Raw genomic sequence first — 19,792 nt, forward strand, 5'->3', positions numbered from 1 at the left:
GGAGACTTGGGACTCTCAGGCCAGGTGAGCATTGGTAGAGTTCCCACATTTACACTCACTACTAATCTGTGCGTGCACACGACCGCTCTAAAAAGGCAAAGGTCACAGGTTGACATTCCAACCAAAACTCACAGTGAGAAAGGGTTTCTCCCGGACATCTGGCCGTGAGCGAGAAAGGGAAGAGGGGAAGATGGAGAGAACAGGAGAAAGAAAGGATACGAGCTGAGCTTGCAGGGGCCGGAGCAGCGGACTCTTGTAGGTTCCCTCTCACGCGGGCCCCTGCTCTGCAGAGACACAAGCGGATGGGGCAGGTATGCAGACCCTGTAGCCTCCCCTGAATAACATCCCGATCCCACAAGACTCCATATTCAGCTGGCACGTCCCAGCTGTCAGACGGTTTGTTAAACCCTCTCATGCTCTGCTGGGTATGTTCAAAGCACATAGAGTTTCTGTTAATCTGGGAGTGATCCTACTTTACACTTTGATTGAATCAGAAATTGCTTCAGTCAGAGGCGCCTGGGAGGCTCAGTCAGTTGAGCGTCTGACTTCAGCTCAAGTCATGATCTCACGGATTGTGGGTTGCAGTCCCGAGGTGGGCTCTGTGCTGACAGCTCGGAGCCTGGAGCTTGATTCTGGGTCTCACTCGCTCTCTGCCTCTCCCCCGTTTATGTGCTCAGTCGCTTGTCCACGGGAGAGAGTGAGCTCTCTCTCTCTCTCAAAAATAAACAAACATATAAAAAACTGATTCAGTCAATGACTGCTGTCTCCTGATCTCTTCTCCAGGGAACCGAGTCCTTCATTATTCCACAAAGATGCCCCACACTGACTGGTCTTGCCTCATACCCTATACTAGCCTCATGCACTCTATTCCTTCTCCACATCTAACCTGTGCTTCAAGGTCCACCTTCTCCAAGAAGCTTGAGTGTCTTAACCCTCAGGGATTTCTGCCTCAGCTGGATTCCTGAAGCCATTATTATTGAGACCTCTGACTCCACATTTAACATATGTTCTTGGACATCAGTATTCATTCCTGGATGTAACTGTTTGTGCCCTGATGGGATTGCAAACTTCCTGAGAGCAAAGCTGGAATCTTATACTTCAATAAATCTATCGGTGCCTGCCTATAGGAGATCCATATATCTTTATTGATTATTCTTCTGGAAAAAGGTAGGTAAAACTGGAATTAAATGTAGTAAGTTGTTAGACTTGGAGAGAAAAAGGGGGAAGAAAAGGGAGTAAATAATCTTTCCTCTTTTGAAGCTTTCAGTGTTGTTTTAAGAGCAACAGAGAATAAGCATTTTCAGTGTTGTTCTAAGATCAACGTAGGGTAAGAGAACAAATAGAGGTGCTCCTTTGTGCTATTTTGGTGACAATGAAAATAAAAATAATACCTGTTGAATGAAGAAAGGGGCTAGCTCTCTGGGATACAAGAGTGGGCTAGTCACACCTCACATGTAACAGTTTCAAATTTAATCCTCTTACTCTGCAAAGCTTATTTATCACTGCATTTGAGGATCCTCTTTCTCCCAAGACCCGGGGGGAAAGTTCACATGCTGAGGCAGGCTCCTCTCAAGCTCTCCTTTTTAGCCAAGGCAAGTCCCAGGGAGTCACCCCCCCATACCCACCGTCCTCCCCTCCCCCCCTTGGTAATTGTCACCACCTATCCAGACTGTTGGGTTTCTCTTTCCTCTAGGATCGGCTCTAGGAAGACGGTCTCCTTATATCCACCCTTTCTTTCTGTCCCTGAAAACAAGTTCACAGACCCTCTTCATTTTAAGGCTTTTATTTCCATCATTACAAGAGAAAAGATAAGATTCAAGGGGAAAACATGAAGTTACATAAAGGGTATAAATCTGACAGTCTTGTACCTTGATCTACATCATCTGATGATCTGGCTGAAGTAACTGGGAATTTGTTTTATACCAACATTAGTTATAAGAAAATAGAAAAATACATATTTATCTCTGTCTCATGTTCCTGACACAGGGCTCCTCAAACCCTTGTCATTTCCCAAGTGATAAGAGCACTAGAAGCATCTTTTGTTCTATCGAGGGGCCCCTGGATGGGCTCCTGGACTGGTCACCAGAAAGACCCAGTCATGGTTAGAAGCTTAGAATCTTCAGCCCCACTGATCATCTCCAGAGAGGGGAGAGGGGCTAGAAATGGACTTAATAATTGATCATGCCTTGGTGATGAAGCCTTCATAAGGATCCCAATAGGATGAAGTTGCTCTTACAAACAATGTTGTTATAAATTATCTTTATTTATGTGCAGGTCTGTCTGCTGTAGCTTTTTGTCAGTCTAGTCCCATGAAGGGGGATGGAATCAACTATAGATCTTTCTCAACTTACAGTGGGGTTGTGTTCCAATAAAAACATCATGAATTGGAAATATTGTAAGTCAAAAATGCATTTAATATATCTAACTTACCACGTTATAGACAGTTCAACCTAGCCTACCTTAAACATGCTCAGAACTCTGACATTGGCTTACAGTTGGGCAAAATCACCAAACACACAGCCTATTTTATGATAAAGTGTGGAATACCTTATATAACTTATTGATAAAAAATAGTGAGAAACAGGATGGTTGTGTGGATACAGAATGGTTTACTCTCATGATTGCATGGCCTACTGGGAGCCAGGCTCCCTGCCCCGCATCACAAGAGAGTGTCGCGCTACATATTGCTAGCCTGGGATGAAGATCAAAGTCCCAAACTCAAAGTATAGTTTCTACGGAATGTGAATCACCTTTAACCATCAAAAGGTTGATGGTTGATCCTAAGTTAAACCATTAGAAGCCAGGGACCATCTATCATTTAAACACATTTTTCTCGCTGGTTGAACTTACTGTTCTTTTTTTCTTTTCTCCACACCCGACATGAGGCTGGAACCTACGACTCTGAGGTCAAGAGTGCTCTACTAACTAAGTTAGGCGGGTGCCCCCTTACTGTTCTTTTTCTAGAGATATTTACCCAATAATATCTCTATGTGTTGTCAGCATGTCTTTAAAAGGGAGATCATAGAAACGTTAAGGCCATGCTTTTTACAACAGAATTCTCCAGGGTTCTGTTCTTGGCCTACTTCCTAGGCAATCAGTACCTACATCTTCAATTGCTGGTTTTACATCTCTTGCCCCACTGTCCATTCTGAGCTCTTGGCTCATAAACTCAGCTCTCTTTTTAATATGCATGCTTGTACTCCCCCAGGGGTCTCACACCTAGACTGTCCTACTGAGTTTCCAGCCTCAGTGGTGGGCGGTGTGAGCATTAACACAACTGTGCAATCCAGATACCTAGGAGTCACCCCTTCCTTGATTGGAAACACCCCTCCAGCCTGTAAGCACCTGGAAGGCAGGGATTGTATCTTGTTATGGTTGTATCCCTAGTGCCCACCCCTGCACCTGTAAAATACTTGTTGAATGCATGAATAAATGTATGAATGATTTCTTCTCTGTCACTTCAGGGCAATGGCTGAAAGCATCTTGCAGGTGGACTTTGAAGTGAGGATAGGAAATTCCTATCTTCAGGCTGGATGGTCATTTTATTGGGCACAGAAGAGTGAGAATGGGGAGAGGTTACAGACGCTGAGTGACCCAAGAAAGGGTAGGACCCTATAGGAGGATAAGACCCAAGAAGGGCTATCAACCCAAGAACAAGTTGTGTATAGCAGCTTGAATATATATCTGTGTCTGTCACTCCCCAGTTGAATTTTGTTTTCTGGTTCTCCATGTTATTTGCAGAAACTTGCAAATGATCATTGATACAAACAAGACCACTGGATAAAGCTATGGATCATTTAAGAGAATAGACTAGGTAAGGAGTGTGTGAATACAGTGACCACAATGATAGCCCCTGCTGTGTGCCAATCACCCTGCTAGAAATACCACCAATAAAAACAGTTGCAAATATCTGACCGCCTTGTGCTGTGTCATACCTTTATTATTTTATTTAATCTTCCCAAGCCTGTGATATGGTAAAGAAAGGTGAGGAAGAAAGGTAAACAATCTTCACTCTATAGGAGACCCTATCCATCTTCCCCTTTTACAAAATTCTAGGGGTGCCTGGGTGGCTCGGTCAGTCAAGCATCCGACTTCAGCTCAGGTCATGATCTCACAGTTTGTGGGTTCGAGTCCTGCATCACACTCTGTGCTGACAGCTTGGACCTTGGATCCTGCCTCTGATTCTGGGTCTCCCTCTCTCTCTCTGCTCCTCCCCAGCTCATGCTCTCTCTGTCTCTCTCAAAAATAAATAAACATTAAAAAAAATTTTTTTAAACCTACACTTAACACTTTCTATGACACCCAGTTCAAGAGTAATGTGGTAATGTTATGTATAAATATGGAATATTAATTTAAAAATCATGAAATCATAAGTATTTTGTTTTAGTCATATAAACACAGCTTCAACTCACTCTTATTAATTGCTTCAGCCTAGGATAGGAGCTGAGCAATAAGCTAGGGTCACTGGTGGAGACAAAGGTTCAGAGGATAGAGAAGGTGGCTGAAGAGTGCTCACCCAAGAGGGGCTTCCTTCTGGGAAGAAAGTCTAAGATGGAGTCCTGGATGCTGAGTCTCCAGGATGGAGTTGCAGCCTGGACTGTTCAATCTGAGAATTCTGTGAGAAGGCTCCCTCGTCCTCTTATCTGCTTAGGATCCCAGATTGCTGCTCTGAGCTGTGTCGTCACCCTTCCAGGGGGCCCCTGCTTTGGTCAACACTATGGAGAGGGTGTTCCCTTTTCCTCCTCGTTCACTCTGTTTCCGTGAAAAACAGAGGGAGGGTGTTCGGGAAAAATCATCAACAGAGGTGTAAAGAAGCCGCAGGCTTGCCTTTGCTCTTGGTTTATCTTTTCAGTAACCTTGGGGTAGAGCTGTGAGCTATGGGGGAAGGTTAAGCAACCCCCAGGCAGGGTTTTGAAATTTAAATCTAAGACTATGTGATGGCACCATTCAGTCTCCCAAGTGAAGTTAAGGTAGGGGTGTGTTGTGAAATGTACACAGGCCATAAAGTTCCTATGGTTGTTTGTTAGTAATGATTGTGAACTCGGATTTCAAAACTGCCAGGTCTTAGAAAATTGGCTTCTACTGTAGTTTGTGGTGAAATACTATATTACTAAATGTTATACAACACCCAAATATATATACACATACATATATATGTGTTTGTGTATATGTATTCATATATATATAAATGTGTGTGTAAGTATGAATGTGTGAGAAGGCTCCTTCTCATACACACATATTACATACATAATACACACACATTTAAGTAAGCTCTAGGCCCAAAGTGGAGCTTGAACTCACAATTCTGAGATCAAGAACCACATCGTCTACTGAGTGAGCCATCCAGGCAGCCCACATACATATATATTTTAAACCCTAGCAGTAACAGTGATTAAATATCTATCATAACTAATATGTATATAACTAATAATATTATATAACTCACAAACACGTTTCTTCTCTTCTGGTAGATCCCAAAAAGAAGCTAATTTGTGTCAAATATTTTGTGTTCAACTCTTGAAAACAAGTAGCCATGATGCCGCAGTCTAAATAGTGAGGGGCGCCTGGGTGGCTCAGTCAGTTAAGTGTCTGACTTCAGCTCAGGTCATGATCTCTCAGTCCTTTGGTTCAAGCCCTGTGTTGGGCTCTGTGCTGACAGCTCAGAGCCTGGAACCTGCTTCAGATTCCGTGTATCCCTCTCTCTCTGCCCCTCTCTGACTTGCGCTCTGTCTCTCTCTCTCAAAAATAAACATTATGGTACGCCTGGGTGGCTCAGTCGGTTAAGCGTTCGGCTTTGGCTCAGGTCATGATCTCACGGTTCATGGGTTCGAGCCCCACATTGGGCTGCGTGCTGACAGCTAGCTCAGAGCCTGGAGCCTGTCTTCAGATTCTGTGTCTCCCTCTCTCTCTGACCCTCCCCTGCTCACGCTGTCTCTCTCTGTCTCTCAAAAATAAATAAACATTTTGAAAAATTTGAAAAATAAACCTTAAACAAAAATTTTTAATAAAAAATAAATATTCAGTGAAAAAGAAGCAGGTAGAGTCACTACGGTTGGAAATGCCAGGGTAATTTATTATGCGAAGCATCATAAAGGAGGTAACAAGACAGAAGAAGAAAACTATGCTCTTTTAGAGGCAAAGGATAAATTCAAAGACTCTAGTGGTTCTTCTTGAGTTAATTTTGCCCTCAGGATTCTTAGCAATTGGGCCCTTTTTTCTCGTAGGCGTCAAAAATTAACAACAACCAATATTGTAATTAGTAAGCAGCGGAGTGCATGCAGCAGAGAATTCACAGTGTTGAGTTCAACACACAGGCACGGTTCAGTCTGAGTGGGGAATAAAAGACCCAACGTCAATGAGGAGGGAATGCATGAACGTATGTGCAGGCACAGACATACAGAGACCATGCAGGAAAAAACATCGGTAGCTCACATTTCAGCTGCTATGGATGCAACCACATTTCACATAGTAGAAACTATGAGAGAGAGAAAAGACAAAGAAAGATAAACCTGAGGGGAAGCAAAAGTACAAGCGAGAAAGAGAAGCTTATTCCGTAGGCTGGAGCCTCCTGCCAATGCCCCTCTCTGCCGCTTTCACCATCAGTGCTCGCTCTCCCGCAGCCTCAGGCGGTGACCTGGTGGGATTTTGATATTGGTAATTGCTGTTACTGGTAATTGGTACCAGCTGCTACTTACTGAATACTTATTTGAGCTAGGCACTATGCTAAGTGCTTTACATCCCCCTCCTAACTCTGTGAGGTTAGTGGCATTACTAACTCCATTTTACAGGTGAGGAAACAACCTCCCAGAGGTTAATAACTGGCCCAAATCACTGAGCTACTACTGAAATGGGTGTCATGGGACACCTGGCTGGCTCAGTTGGTACAGCATGGAACTCTTGGTCTCTCAGGGTCATGAGTTCAAGCCCACGTTGGGTCTAGAGCTTTTCATAAAATATATAAAATAGGGGCATCTGGGTGGGTTCAGGCAGTTGAGTGGTTGAATGTCCGACTCTGGACTTCTGCTCCTGTAGGGTCATGATCTCACAGTTCAAGGGTTCAGGCCTGCTTGGGATTCTCTGTCTACCTCTCTCTGCCCCTCCACCCACCAAAATAAATAAACATTAAAAAATAAATAAATAAAATAAAATTGTGGTATCAGACATTGAACCTAGGCTGAGTCCCAAACCCGTGCTCTTGGTCAGTAAAATGAAAGATAAGAGGGTGTTTCTTTTTAAGTTTATTTAAGTAATATTCTACACCCCACATGGGCTTGAACTCATGACCTGGAGCTCAAGAGTCACATGTTCTTCTAAGTAAGCCAGCCAGGTGCCCTGAAACATAAGGTGGTGGTTCATGAGACAGAACACAAACGTGTATTGAGTACCTAGAATACACCTGGCATTGAGTCCAGACAACGATCCTGCAAGGGAGGAATCATTGTTCCCGTGTTACAGATGAAGAAATGGAGGCTCAGAAAGATTTGGTCACTCACTTATCCAAAATTGTACCATTTAGTAAAAGAACTCGGTTTCTTTGACCACAAAGCCCATATTCTTTCTTACTCTGCATTCCAAATGAAATTCTCACGAAGTTTACTGATTGAGCTAAATAACAAAAGACTTCTTCTGTAGAGAGTTCTAGTTCTGCCCATCCAAACCAAATAAACGGTATAAAACAAACAGTGGGGAAGTCATCAGACTGAAAGGAGTCTATTAAAGACCGCCTGCAAGGAAACCACTGTATAGGTCTGTTTCCTAAATACTTCTGTTGCAGTTAATTGTATTTTCTAAAGTTCAAAGAAAAGGATAGGAGACAGAAACCGGTTTCGATTGGTTTATAATCAGAATTCACCAGTGTGATTGATTCTTTCTGCTATTCTATGCAAAGTCACTTTAGTCACAGCTGTGTCCCTGAGGCATGAATCGAGCAGGGAAGCAGCGGGCAGAGACTGTGGGGTTCCGCAGCTCCAGACTTCGATTAGACTGGAATGGACTTTAAAGATGTTGGGATCCGAACTCTCGTTTTATAAATGGGAAAATGAAAACTCAAAGATTGAGTGACTGCTAGTTAATTGTAGAACAGAGGCCAGAAAACTGCCTTTCCTGATTCTTAAACCATTGTTCTTTCATGACAAGATCGGGTATCACTTTGGAACATATCCATTTTTCTTCCTCTTCTGATGCAGAGAGGGTTTGAAAAAGAGGTGAGAAAGCTTACAGACGCATTTAAAAGACCAGGACACTAAAAACCGAGTTATCCTGGAAAGCACTGAAGAAGGTAACTTCAGAGGCTCGAATTAGCAGAGCACAGAAAACGATAAGGCCTTATCTAAAGCAATTAGAGTAAGCAGGCAATTAAAGGCTTTTGTTACTAGCAGTTAGGTGAATGCTCTGAAACAGCAAGTTTTTTGAAATCCGTGGCCAGATCAGAACCTAGAAAGCAAGGACTTCTCATCACCAAGTAAAAATTCAGTGTGAGAAAAAGGTATTTAATGTTTTTACACTTAACTTGGTAGGAAAAAGAAAAAGAAAAATGACATGAAACAAGACGTCAGTGGGGTCCTTCGAGTCTACCTCCAGGTCCCAGAAGTCCACTGCCCACCCTTCAGTTTTTGTGAATTGTCCAGGAGGTTTTGTTATTCTGCTCTTCTAGACTTCTGAGATCTTGCTTCCACGTGTAAACTGAGAATTAACTGTAGAGATGGAAGGCGGGGTTCACATCCCAGTAACAGCAAATAAATTCAATCTGAATGGGTCCTGGCCTCACTTCCCTACCAGTCTCAGCAGCTGCCTGGCTCTTTCTCTGCCACCTCTCTCTCCTCCCCTCTGTCCATGCTCCCCCCTCCCCACCCCCCAAAGTTGGAGAAGAAACAACAAACTTCCTCTAATCTCCTGCAGAGCAGGTTTTCCCTTCCTCTGAAGTCCAGGTGCCTATAACATCCAGGCCCTCAAGGTGGCATCCCTCCCCACAAGCTCATCAAAACTTTCCCCCAAGGAGATAGCTCCCTCCTTCCCTTTCCTGATCAGGCATTGTAGATCTGGCTGTTAAGATTAAAAAAAAAAAAAAAAAACTCTTTATACAAGATGGAAAATTTTCTTTAAAAATTTTTCTTCTGTTTTTTTAATTTATTTTTGAGAGACAGAGAGAGACAGTACAAGCATAAGAGGGTCAGAGAGAGAGGGAGACACAGAATCTGAAGTAGGTTCCATGGTCCAAGGTGTCAGCACAGAGCCCAACTCGGGGCTTGAACTCACAAACTTTGAGATCATGACCTGAGCCAAAGTTGGACGCTTAACCAACTGACCCACTCAGGCACCCAAGATGGAAAATTTTATTAAATTTAATTAAGATAGTACTTGCTGGGGTGCCTGGGTGGCTCAGTTGGTTGGGTGTCCAACTCTTGATTTGGGCTCAGGTCATGATCTCACAGTTCATGTGTTTGAGCCCCGTGTCCAACTCTGTACTGAAGCCTGTTTGGGATTCTCTCTCTGCCCCTCCCCTGTGCTCTCTCTCTCTCTCTCAAAATAAATAAATAAACTTAAAAAAATTTTTTTAAAGATAGTACTAGCGGTACTGTGGTGTTTTAATTACTTTGTTCTTTCTAAAATTTTATTATAATAACTAAAAGTAATGGACATTTCTTTATATTTCTTTATATTTATATTTCTTTGTTTTAATTAAACAATCTTGAAAATTATAAAGCATTAGTGATCAGATATAAGCTTTAGTCCCATTTTCTATCAGTGATTCACACCAGAAGGTGGTTAAATGAAGCAGCTGTAAAGAGGCAGCTTTAGAATTGAAAGCGATAAGTGAAAATCAAGTAACTTTTAAAGGGGGCAGGTTTAAAAAACGGAAGCCTATTAAATAATACAGAACATCATAAGTGCACAGCAATACGTGTGAATTTGAAACTGTTTCCCTCGGGGTGCCTGGGTGGCTCAGTTGGTTAAGCCTCTGACTTCGGCTCAGGTCATGATTTCACGTTTGTGGGTTTGAGCCCCGCATCAGGCTCTGTGCTAACAGCTCAGAACCTGAAGCCTGCTTCTGATTCTGTGTCTCCCTCTCTCTCTGCCCCTCCAAGCTCATGCTTTGAATCTCTCTGTCTCAAAAATAAATAAAACATTAAAAAATCACACACACACACACACACACACACACACACAAAACCTGTTTCCCTAAGCAGGTTTCTCTCTTTTGCAGACCTTTCTCATATTTGAAAACTGTAAATGGTGACAGGCAAAAAGTGAAGAAGACAGGTCTCAGTAGCCTCATGGCCTTGGTCCTGGAGAGATGGCTTAGGGAATATTTTCTGTGTTCTCTTACACTCCTGAGCTTTGTTCTGTTTCAACCCTTCCATTTCAGAAAGCTCTACCTTTTCCAAGTACCCAAGTATTTTCTGCTTACAGGAGCAAGGCATACTCAGTGTTCAGGGGTCAGGCACCTGCTTGGCAGAACTTTGTGGGTCTGTCCTTCTCATCCTTGCTTTTATAGTACGTTCCCCTGAGTCCTCTAGTTCCTGCTGAAGTCTTCCTATGTACACCTATCTCCATGATGGCAGACCTTTCTATCAAATGAACATGGGGTTCTCTCCGTTGCAATTGCACCAGGCTGTGTCCAGCAGCAAGTTTCAGAGTTTTCCTCGCTTCTCTCCTTCTGTCCCCTAATTGAATTTCCTCAAAACCCATTTCCTCTTCTCTCTGATCCCACATCCAGCATTTCCAAATTTGCACAATCACCTTGCATCACTTAGGAGGTTGCTTATTTCCTCTGAGCTACGTGGCCCAAGGAGAGGGCAAACGGCCTCACGTGGAGAGGGGGAACCTTAACACACGCAAACTTGTGGCCCAAATGGCCAGACCGAGAGAAAGATCCCAGCACACTTTTGGAGGGTTTAACTGTGCCTTCTGCTCCTTATCAAAACTACTGAGCATAAATAGTGATTATAATTAGTGTATTTACATAAACAACACAAGTAGATCACTACCAGTGCACACTTCATTTTATTAATAGCTTCGTTGTTCTCCATCATGGTTTAATTTGCCCTCGCTTCCCTTCCGGCTTTAATTAGCACAATTTTTAAAGTTTATAAATACAATGAATTTTTTAACTTAAGCAAGCCCCTCAAGTGTGTGACAGATGGTTAATGTCAAAAGCCCATGGGGGAAGGCTTCTGTTTAGCCTTTGATTTTGTTTTGTTTTTTAGGCCACAGAAATGTTTGACAGTGCTGATAATTTGTAAGCATACAGCAACCATCAACTTTTATGTGGTTTAAATTCCCGGCTCTCCCCTGGATTTCTCTTCTACTCCTGGCCCAGGAGGGGCCAGGAAAGTAGGCAGAAGCATGCCTAAACGGCCTGTGTGATAAGCCTCATAAAGTTATTTTTCTCAATTAATGGTTTTCACTGACAATTTTACTGCTCTGCGTTCAGCTTCCTCATTCCCTTGGGCATCTGTACATATGTCTGTGATAAGCCTCATCCAGTCCAAAAAAATTGGCCCCTCAGAATACAGACTGCCCTATTTTTAAAAAAGCTCATTTTAAAAAAGCTCTCTCTTTTTTTTTTTTTGAAACATAACACTTGAAAATACATTTAAACAGAAAGTAATAGAGCTTTAAAGCAGGGTTATAAAAGTGATTTATTCATGAGTATATACTTAGCCCTCTCCCAATTGACATCCATTTTATATTAATTTTCCCTCGGCTTTTTTTCCTAAATCTTTACTACTAAAATGAACTTTTTATTCCATCCTTATTCCCTTCTACTTTGCTCCATAGACTCTCCTAGGGGCTAAGAGGGATCCCCTGGGGGTACAGAACCACAATTTGGGAAACTCTGCTATAAAATAATAATGTTCCGTAGTCACAACCACTGACTTTATTAGGTAGTCAATTAGCTGTTTTTTAATTAGGGAAAGAAATGTCCCCAATTCATTTTTTTTCTGGTTACTTGAAATGCACTTTTATATTCATGCTCCACTGGGAGCAGGAAAGCATACCTTTTTCTTAGGTCAGTGGAATCTTCACTCTATAGGGAAGTAATTTATAGAGTCATTTTTGTAGCCCTCCCCCCACAAAGGACTCAGATCAGCAGAAGAACCAATGAAAATAATACTCCTTTTATATTGTATAATTTTCAAAGCAGATTCATACACTTGAGTTCATCCAGTCTTTTTTTTTTTTTTTTTTTTTTTAGCAGATAAGAAAATAGAGGTATAGAACCTCATGGTAATAACAAGTACAGGGGTGCCTGGGTGGCTCAGTTGGTTAAGCATCCAACTTCAGCTCAGGTCATAATGTCATGGTTGGTGGGTTCAAGTTCTGTATTGGGCTTATTGCTGACAGTTCAGAGCCTGGAGCCTGCTCTTGATTCTATGTCTCCCTCACTCCCTGCCTCTCCCCCACTCCATTTCTCTCTCTCTACTATAAATAAACATTAAAAAATTAAAAATAAATAAAGGTACAATGTAGGGAATACAGGCACTGATATAATAGCATTGTGTGATGTCATCAGATGGTAGCTACATTTGTGGTGTGCATAGCTTAACAAACAGAGATGCTAACTCACTCTTTCATACACCTGAAATTGATGCAGCATCATGTCTACTATACTCAGAAACATTGTTTTTAAAGGAGAGTCTTAGAGAAATTAAATGAAGGATGTCTTCAAGGCCACACAGCTTGTCAGAGATCAGAATTTAAACCACCACTTGATGATTCTGATTAAAAAAACAAATCCTGTTAGTTTCACAAACAGGATTCAAGATCCAGCAATCTTCCTAAATGTTATGGTGGGGAAGCTTTTATAAGCAACACTTACCAGTGACTGTGCTTTTCTTAGCTTAGATCTGTCCTGCAATTTATTTTTCTTATCATGTGACTGTTGGCTGAAATCTGGGTTCCTTTCATGTCTTTTCCTCCTTCTGTAAATTAGAAATCATTGGAAAATTACAATCATTTTAAATTTGCATGATCATTTGTCTGTTTGATTTTGTTGTTCCTATGATTTAAATGATTGCTTTCACTCCAGTGGAAATGGGCCAAATGTAGATCACAAGAGAACTAGTTGGATAAACTCTGGCATATCCACACAATGGAGCACCATGAGCTATAAAAAGTAAGGCAGGATAATTCTACATAAAACTGTGGTCTCCAGGATAATTTGTTACATGAAAAAAGAAAGGTGGGGGCACCTGGGTGGCTCAGTCGATTAAGCTTCTGACTTTGGCTCAGGTCATGGTCATGTGGTTCATGGGTTTGAGTCCCACATCAGGCTCTATGCTAACCATTCAGAGCATGGAGCCTGCTTTGGATTCTGTGTCTCCTTCTCTCTCTGCCCCTCCCCTGCTTACATTCTGTCTCTCTCTCTCTCTCCCTCTCTCTCTCTCTCTCTCTCAAAAAACAAATAAACATTAAAAAAATTTTTTTAAAAAGGAAGATAAAGTAGTACGTTTATTTCAGAAATGCTTGTGTATACTTGCTTACATTTTTTTAAATGGAAGGAAGACACCCTAACATCTTGAAAAATGGTTACCTAGAAATAGGATTCCCATGTGACCCAATTGAGAATAAAGAACAATATGGAGGGGTAGGAACAGAAGCTAGACTTCTCCAAATATATTTTGTTTGACATATTTGACTTTGGAGCCATGTCAATTTTTCTCAAAATTATAAAATAAAACAAAGAAAGAAAATCCCTAAAATCTAAGAACAAAATAAAAGAAACAATCTTGTCTCTGGAGTTGGTTGCATTATTACACACAGAGGAGTTAATTCATAGGACTTTAACACGGTAATTTGTCCACATATTCTTAGTAGTAACCTACTAAGAACTGAGGACAAAAATATAGGCAAAGAAATCTTAAACTGTTTTTTAAGAATCCTACTGCTTGTATTAATATTAGTATTATTTTTCTAAAACTATCATATATATTAGGATAAAGTAGGGATCAGCAAACTATAGCCCAGAGGCCAACTCTGGCCCAATGCCTATTTTTTTAAACAAAGTTATATTGGGACATAGTCGTGCATATATTTTTTTGCATATTGTCTTTAACTCTTTTCAGGCTACAATGGCAGAGTTGAACAGTTGTGACAGAGACGTGTCCTGTAAAGTACTTACTCTCTGGCACTTTTGCAAAACAGTTTGCCTGAAGTAATGGATCTAAGCAATGATCCTCGACAGCCACTAACATCATCAAAAAAAGAGACAACCGGAGATTATGCGCCTCATGATGGAAGTATGGGATCTTATCTACTCTAGCCTGTAGATCTGAACCCCAAGTATGGCCACGTTGGGAGTATAATCAGCAAAATCAGAATGTGAGACGCTCTACAGGATAAATATCCTGATTTCTGTAACAAATTCCAAGGGAAGGAAACAGGACAGAGGATAAGTCTATAGATTAAAAAAAAAAAAAGATTTAAATGACACATGGACTGAATACAATATGTAAACCTTGGAATCTGATTAAACTAACTGTTTAAAAACATTTATGAGGAGCGCCTCAGTCAGTGGAGCATCGGACTTTGGTTCAGGTTACAATCTCATGGTCTGTGAGATGAGCCCCATGAAGCAGCTTGGAACTTGCTTCAGATTCTGTGTTCCCCTCTTTTTTTTTTTAATGTTTTATTTATTTTTGAGACAGAGAGAGACAGAGATGAGAGGGGAAGGGGCAGAGAGAGAGACGGAGACACAGAATCTGAAGCAGGCTCCAGGCTCTGAGTTGTCAGCACAGAGCCCGATATGTGGTCATGACCTGAGCTGAAGTCGGAGGCTTAACCGACTCATGCTCTCTCTCTCAAAAATAAACATTAAAAAATTTTTTTTAAATACCATTTATGAGACATTCAAAGAGACTTCAAAACTGGCTTGATACTTGTTTGATTATATTATGAAATTATCCATTGATTTAGAAATTGTGAAATATCACAATTTTGATATATATTGAAATATATATGAATGAAATAATATGATTTTTAGATTTGTCTCCAAAGTAACCTGGGGAAAGGGAAGAGTGGATGAGGGATAAATGAAACCAGATTGGGCATAAGTTCAAAACCGTTAATGCTAGCTGATGGTTACAAGTGGTTGTATTCTGTCTACTCATATATATATGTATATATGAATTTGAATTTCCAGTATAAAAAGTTTATTTAAAAAGTCCAGCTTTGCTCAAATATTTCTTGTTGCTTAATTTTCAAAAATGTCCCCCAAATTTTGATTAAAAACTTTTGAATATATAGAACATTTGAAAGAATAGCACACTTATTAATTACCCATACACTGTCCAATTAGATTCAACAATTAGTAACATTTTGCTATTTTTGTTTATCCCTCTATATGCATAGATACATATCTGTATGTATGTATGTATGTATGTATGTATTTTTCCCACACCACAAGAAAATAAATTACAGATACTTCACCCCTAAATACTTCAATACTTATCTCCTCAGAGAGTATTTGCCTGCCTAACCACATTAGTATCATTATACTTTGGAAAATGAATGCTAATTCTTTAATATCATTTAATATTCAATTCATATTCAAATTTATGCAATTGTTCCAAGAATGACTTTATAGCTTTTTATTAAAAAATCAGAATCCTATTTAGATTCAAACTGCATTTGGTTGTTATGTCTCTTATGTCTAGAACATTTTTCCCACTTCTTTTTTTTCCCATGGAACTGACGTTTTGAAGAGTCAAAGCACCTTGTCTGTCTTGGTGAGTGTAGCACTTACACTTAAAAAAGGGTATTTGTGGCATTGTCTATTTAGCTCTTTAAATCTGTCAATTTTTGTCTTACGTACTTTGAGCTTTGTAACTAGGTAGATATGTATTTGTAACAGTTATACCTTTCTGTTTCGTTAATCCCTGTATCAATATGAAATGTCCCTCTTTATCTTTGGTAATACTCTTTGTCTTGATGGCTCTTTTATTTGGTATTAGTAGTCATCCTAGCCTTCTTATGCTTACTTTTTGCATGGTGCATCTCTTTCCATCACTTCACTTTTAAACCTATCTGTGGGGGCACCTGGGTGGCTCAGTCGGTTGAACGGCTGACTTTGGCTCAGGTCACGATCTCAAAGTTCGTGAGTTGGAGCCCCACAGCTCAGATCCTGGAGCCTGCTTAAGATTCTGTGTCTCCCTCTCTCTCTGACCCTCTCCTTTTCATGCTCTGTTTCTCTCTGTCTCAATAATAAATAATAAATAAATAAGTAAGATTACCTTTAAAAAAATTTAAAAAATACCTATCTGTGTATTTGGGATGCCTGGAAGCTTCCAACTTCGGCTCAGGTCATGATCTCATGGGTTCATGGGTTCAAGCCCCACGTTGGGCTCTGTGCTGAGGGCTCAGAGCCTGGAGCCTGCTTCATGGATTCTGTCTCCCTCTTTCTCTGCCCCTTCCCTGCAGATGCTCTGTCTCTCTCTCTCTCAAAAATAAATAAAACATTAAAAAAAAATTAAACCTGTGTCTTTGTATTTAAGGTGTGTCTCTTGTAAAAAGTATATAGTCAGTTCTTGACTTTTTACCCATTCTATAATCTCTGCCTTTTAATTGGATGTTCAGTGAGCTAATACTTAAGGTAATGATTATCTGAGTTTCACAGAAAACTCAGGACATTATCAGTTTATCTCATGTTAATGTACCATTCATACGCCTGAGTATCTAAGTTTGCCTCTCTCCTATTTACCACCATAATCCAGAATAAGGACCACATACAAACTTTTAAATACTATCTTCAGGGATACATTGATCAATCCATAGTTAATCCATTCACAATGATTCAAAATTTAAGAGTTCAAAGGATGTACAGTGAAATTTTTCCTATCTATTCTTGTCTCCAACTTACAGTTCTCTTTCTTGAAGGCAAACAATATAGTATCAATTTCTTGTATAGATTCCAGAGATATTTTATGTATAGAAATTTTATGAATGTGTATATATACATATATGTGTATATATATATATGTACATACACACACACACATATATTCTTTCTTCTCCACCTATTTTTTGTTCTTTTGAGAGAGAGAGAGAGATTGAGAATTCCATGAGGGGCAGAGAGAGAGGGAGAGAGAGGAGGGGCTCAAGATCACCCACCCGATGTGGGACTATAACTCATGAACTGTGAGATCATGACCTGAGCTGAAGTCAGATGCTTAATGACTGAGCCACCCAGGCTCCCTGGCCCCCCGTTCATTTTAATGTAAATGGTAGTAATTCTTTCTTTTAAAGTTTTTTAATGTTTATTTTTGACAGAGAGAGAGACACACAGTGTGAGTGGAGAAGGGTAGAGAGAGACACACAGAATATAACGCAGGCTGAGAACCTGTTGCAGGGCTTGAACCCAAGAGATGTAAGATCATGACCTGAGCGAAAATTGGAGGCTTAACCAACTCAGCCACCTAGGCACCCCAGTAGTTTTCCTTTTAAACTCTGTTTTGTTTCTCTCTCTCTCTCTCTCTTTTTTTTAGGTTTTATTTATTTACTTTTGAGGACATACAGGAGGGACAGAGAGAGAGAGAGGGGACAGAGACCAAGCAGGCTCTTGGCTGGTAGTACAGAGTCTAATGTAGGGCTCGAACTCATGAACCATGAGACCGTGACCTGAGCTGAAATCAAGAACTGGCGACCCACTGATCCACCCAGGTACCCCTGTTTTGTTTTGTTTTTGTTTTTATTTTTTATATAATTTTTTTAAGGTTTATTTATTTATTTTGAGAGACAGAGTGATCAGGGGAGGAGCAGAGAGAGAGGAAGAGAGAGAAAGAGAGAGAGAGAGAGAGAGACAGAGACAGAGACAGAGACAGAGAGAATCCCAAGCAGGCTCCATACCATCAGTGTGGCAAACCCATGAACTGTGAGATCATGACCTGAGCTGAAACAAGAGTTGGACATTTAACCAACTGAGCTACCCAGGCACCCCCCAAATTTGTTTTATTTTATTTTATTTGAGGGAGAGAGAGAGCATGCGTGCATGCAAGTGGAGGAGTGGGAGGAGGGAGAGGGAAGGAGAGAATCTCAAGCAGGCTCCATGCTCAGTGTAGAGCCCAAAATGGGGTCAACCTTGATCTTACCACTGTGAAATCATGATCTGGGCTGAAATTATGAGTTGGATGCTCAACCAACTGAGCCACCTAGGTATCCCTTAAATTCTGTTTTGTACCTTGATGTTTTTTTGCTCAGTACTTTCTAAATTATCAGCAACCCAAATTAGATTTTTTTCTGATGCAATTAGAATTTAAAAGTTATGAAGTGAAAGGCTACACTTCTCTCAAAATCAGTTACTGGGTATTGCAAAGCTAGTCAGTAGTGATATAAAAATGAGTTAGGCACATGGTCTGCACCCTCAAAGAGCTCGATTCTTGCCTAATTATGGCTTTCACGCTCATCTCACCTCCAAAGGAACTCCAGGAGTCCTGAAAATACACATATAATCTCGATGTCCCCAACTCATCAAATTTTATGGGATTTACTAGCCAAAAAATATAACTTTAGAAACCATCCTACAAAAGAAGTACTTACTTCATGTTAGGCACTTTCATAAGCATGTTACATATATGAGGATTAGCTCACAAGGATCCTATCAGCTAGGTATTACTATTATTGCCAGTTTACAGGTGGGGAAACTAAGGCACAGAGAAGTTAAGGAACTCCCCAGGATCACAAAGCGAGAGCTGTGGGAGTCTGGCTGTGAACCCAAGCAGTATGGCCCAAAACCCATACACTATCACTGTCTTACGCTGCCTTGATGTTAACCTGTTTAAATACGTTCTGAAAACACAGCAGGCATATTGAAACATTATAAAACATTTCAAAATTTGTTTCCTTTATTTCTTGTTTATCCTGTAAACATGTATGTAAACATGTGTGTATTAACAAACAGATACATACGTATATAGAGAGAGATGTAGATTTTCTTACTGTCTCTTCTTTCTGTACTATGGGTGGCGTACTATAGATACTCTCTTGAATTGCTTCTCTCTCTTAACAACATACCCTCTTACTGCTTCTCAGTTCAGAGAGCTCTTTCTCATCTTCATACTTCCCTAGTATTCCATTGTGCGAATGGACCATACACCGTTTATTCTACATTCTCATTTCATTTCTTAAATGAAAAGCTAAGATATTCCTAATACTTTAAAATAGGAAACACCTCTGTATTAAATATCCTTGTACAGATATATATCTCATATTTTCGTTTTTAAAAGTTTATTTCTCTATTTTGAGAGACAGAGAGAGTGTGAGCAGGGGAGGGGAAGAGAGAGAGAGGGAGGGAGAGAATCCCATGTAGGCTCCACACTGTCAGCACAGAGCCCCTTGCAGGGCCCGAACTCATGAACCGTGAGAGCATGACCTGAGCCAAAGTCAGGAGCAGACACTTAACTGACTGAGCCACTCCGGTGCCCCTACTTTTCACATTTTCAAGGCTGATTCCTAGAAGTGGCATTTTGGGGTCAAAATGTAAAAACATATGTATTTTTGCTAGGTAATTGCCAATATCCCTCCATTTATATTCATTCCTACTAGCTGTATATATGTATGAGGATTCCTGTTTGCCCATAGCCTCACCAACAGAATGAATTCTCAAACTTTAAACTGTTTGCCAATCAGGTAGTTGAAAAATGATAAAATAATTAGGTTTGTTAGTGGGAATGGGGTGGAAACGATGACAGGGTGGGGATGGAGTGGAAGAGATGGGGGTGTGGCACTTCTCTGATAAACCCTTTAGGTACTTTTTGTATACAATTTAAAAAGAGTTTTTATTTATTTATTTTGA

At 40.6% G+C, this 19,792-nt stretch overlaps 1 protein-coding gene across 7 annotated transcripts in view; it reads right to left on the reverse strand.

The window, feature by feature from the left end:
- FBXO16 (F-box protein 16) overlaps nucleotides 1-19,792 on the reverse strand; it is a 62,965-nt gene that overhangs the window by 12,016 nt on the left and 31,157 nt on the right. For 2 of the 7 annotated variants that reach the window (XM_029938428.1, XM_029938424.1), the window contains exon 7: nucleotides 12,824-12,926. In XM_029938428.1, coding sequence (XP_029794288.1) covers nucleotides 12,824-12,926 — 103 coding nt within the window. Of the gene's footprint in view, nucleotides 1-6,047; nucleotides 6,635-8,614; nucleotides 8,694-12,635; nucleotides 12,723-12,823; nucleotides 12,927-19,792 lie in introns of those variants that run through there. The other 5 variants (XM_029938432.1, XM_029938431.1, XM_029938435.1 and 2 more) reach the window with 5 other exon arrangements.

This window comes from Suricata suricatta, chromosome 1, assembly GCF_006229205.1.
Source record: "Suricata suricatta isolate VVHF042 chromosome 1, meerkat_22Aug2017_6uvM2_HiC, whole genome shotgun sequence".
NCBI classification, from domain to species: Eukaryota; Metazoa; Chordata; class Mammalia; order Carnivora; family Herpestidae; genus Suricata; species Suricata suricatta.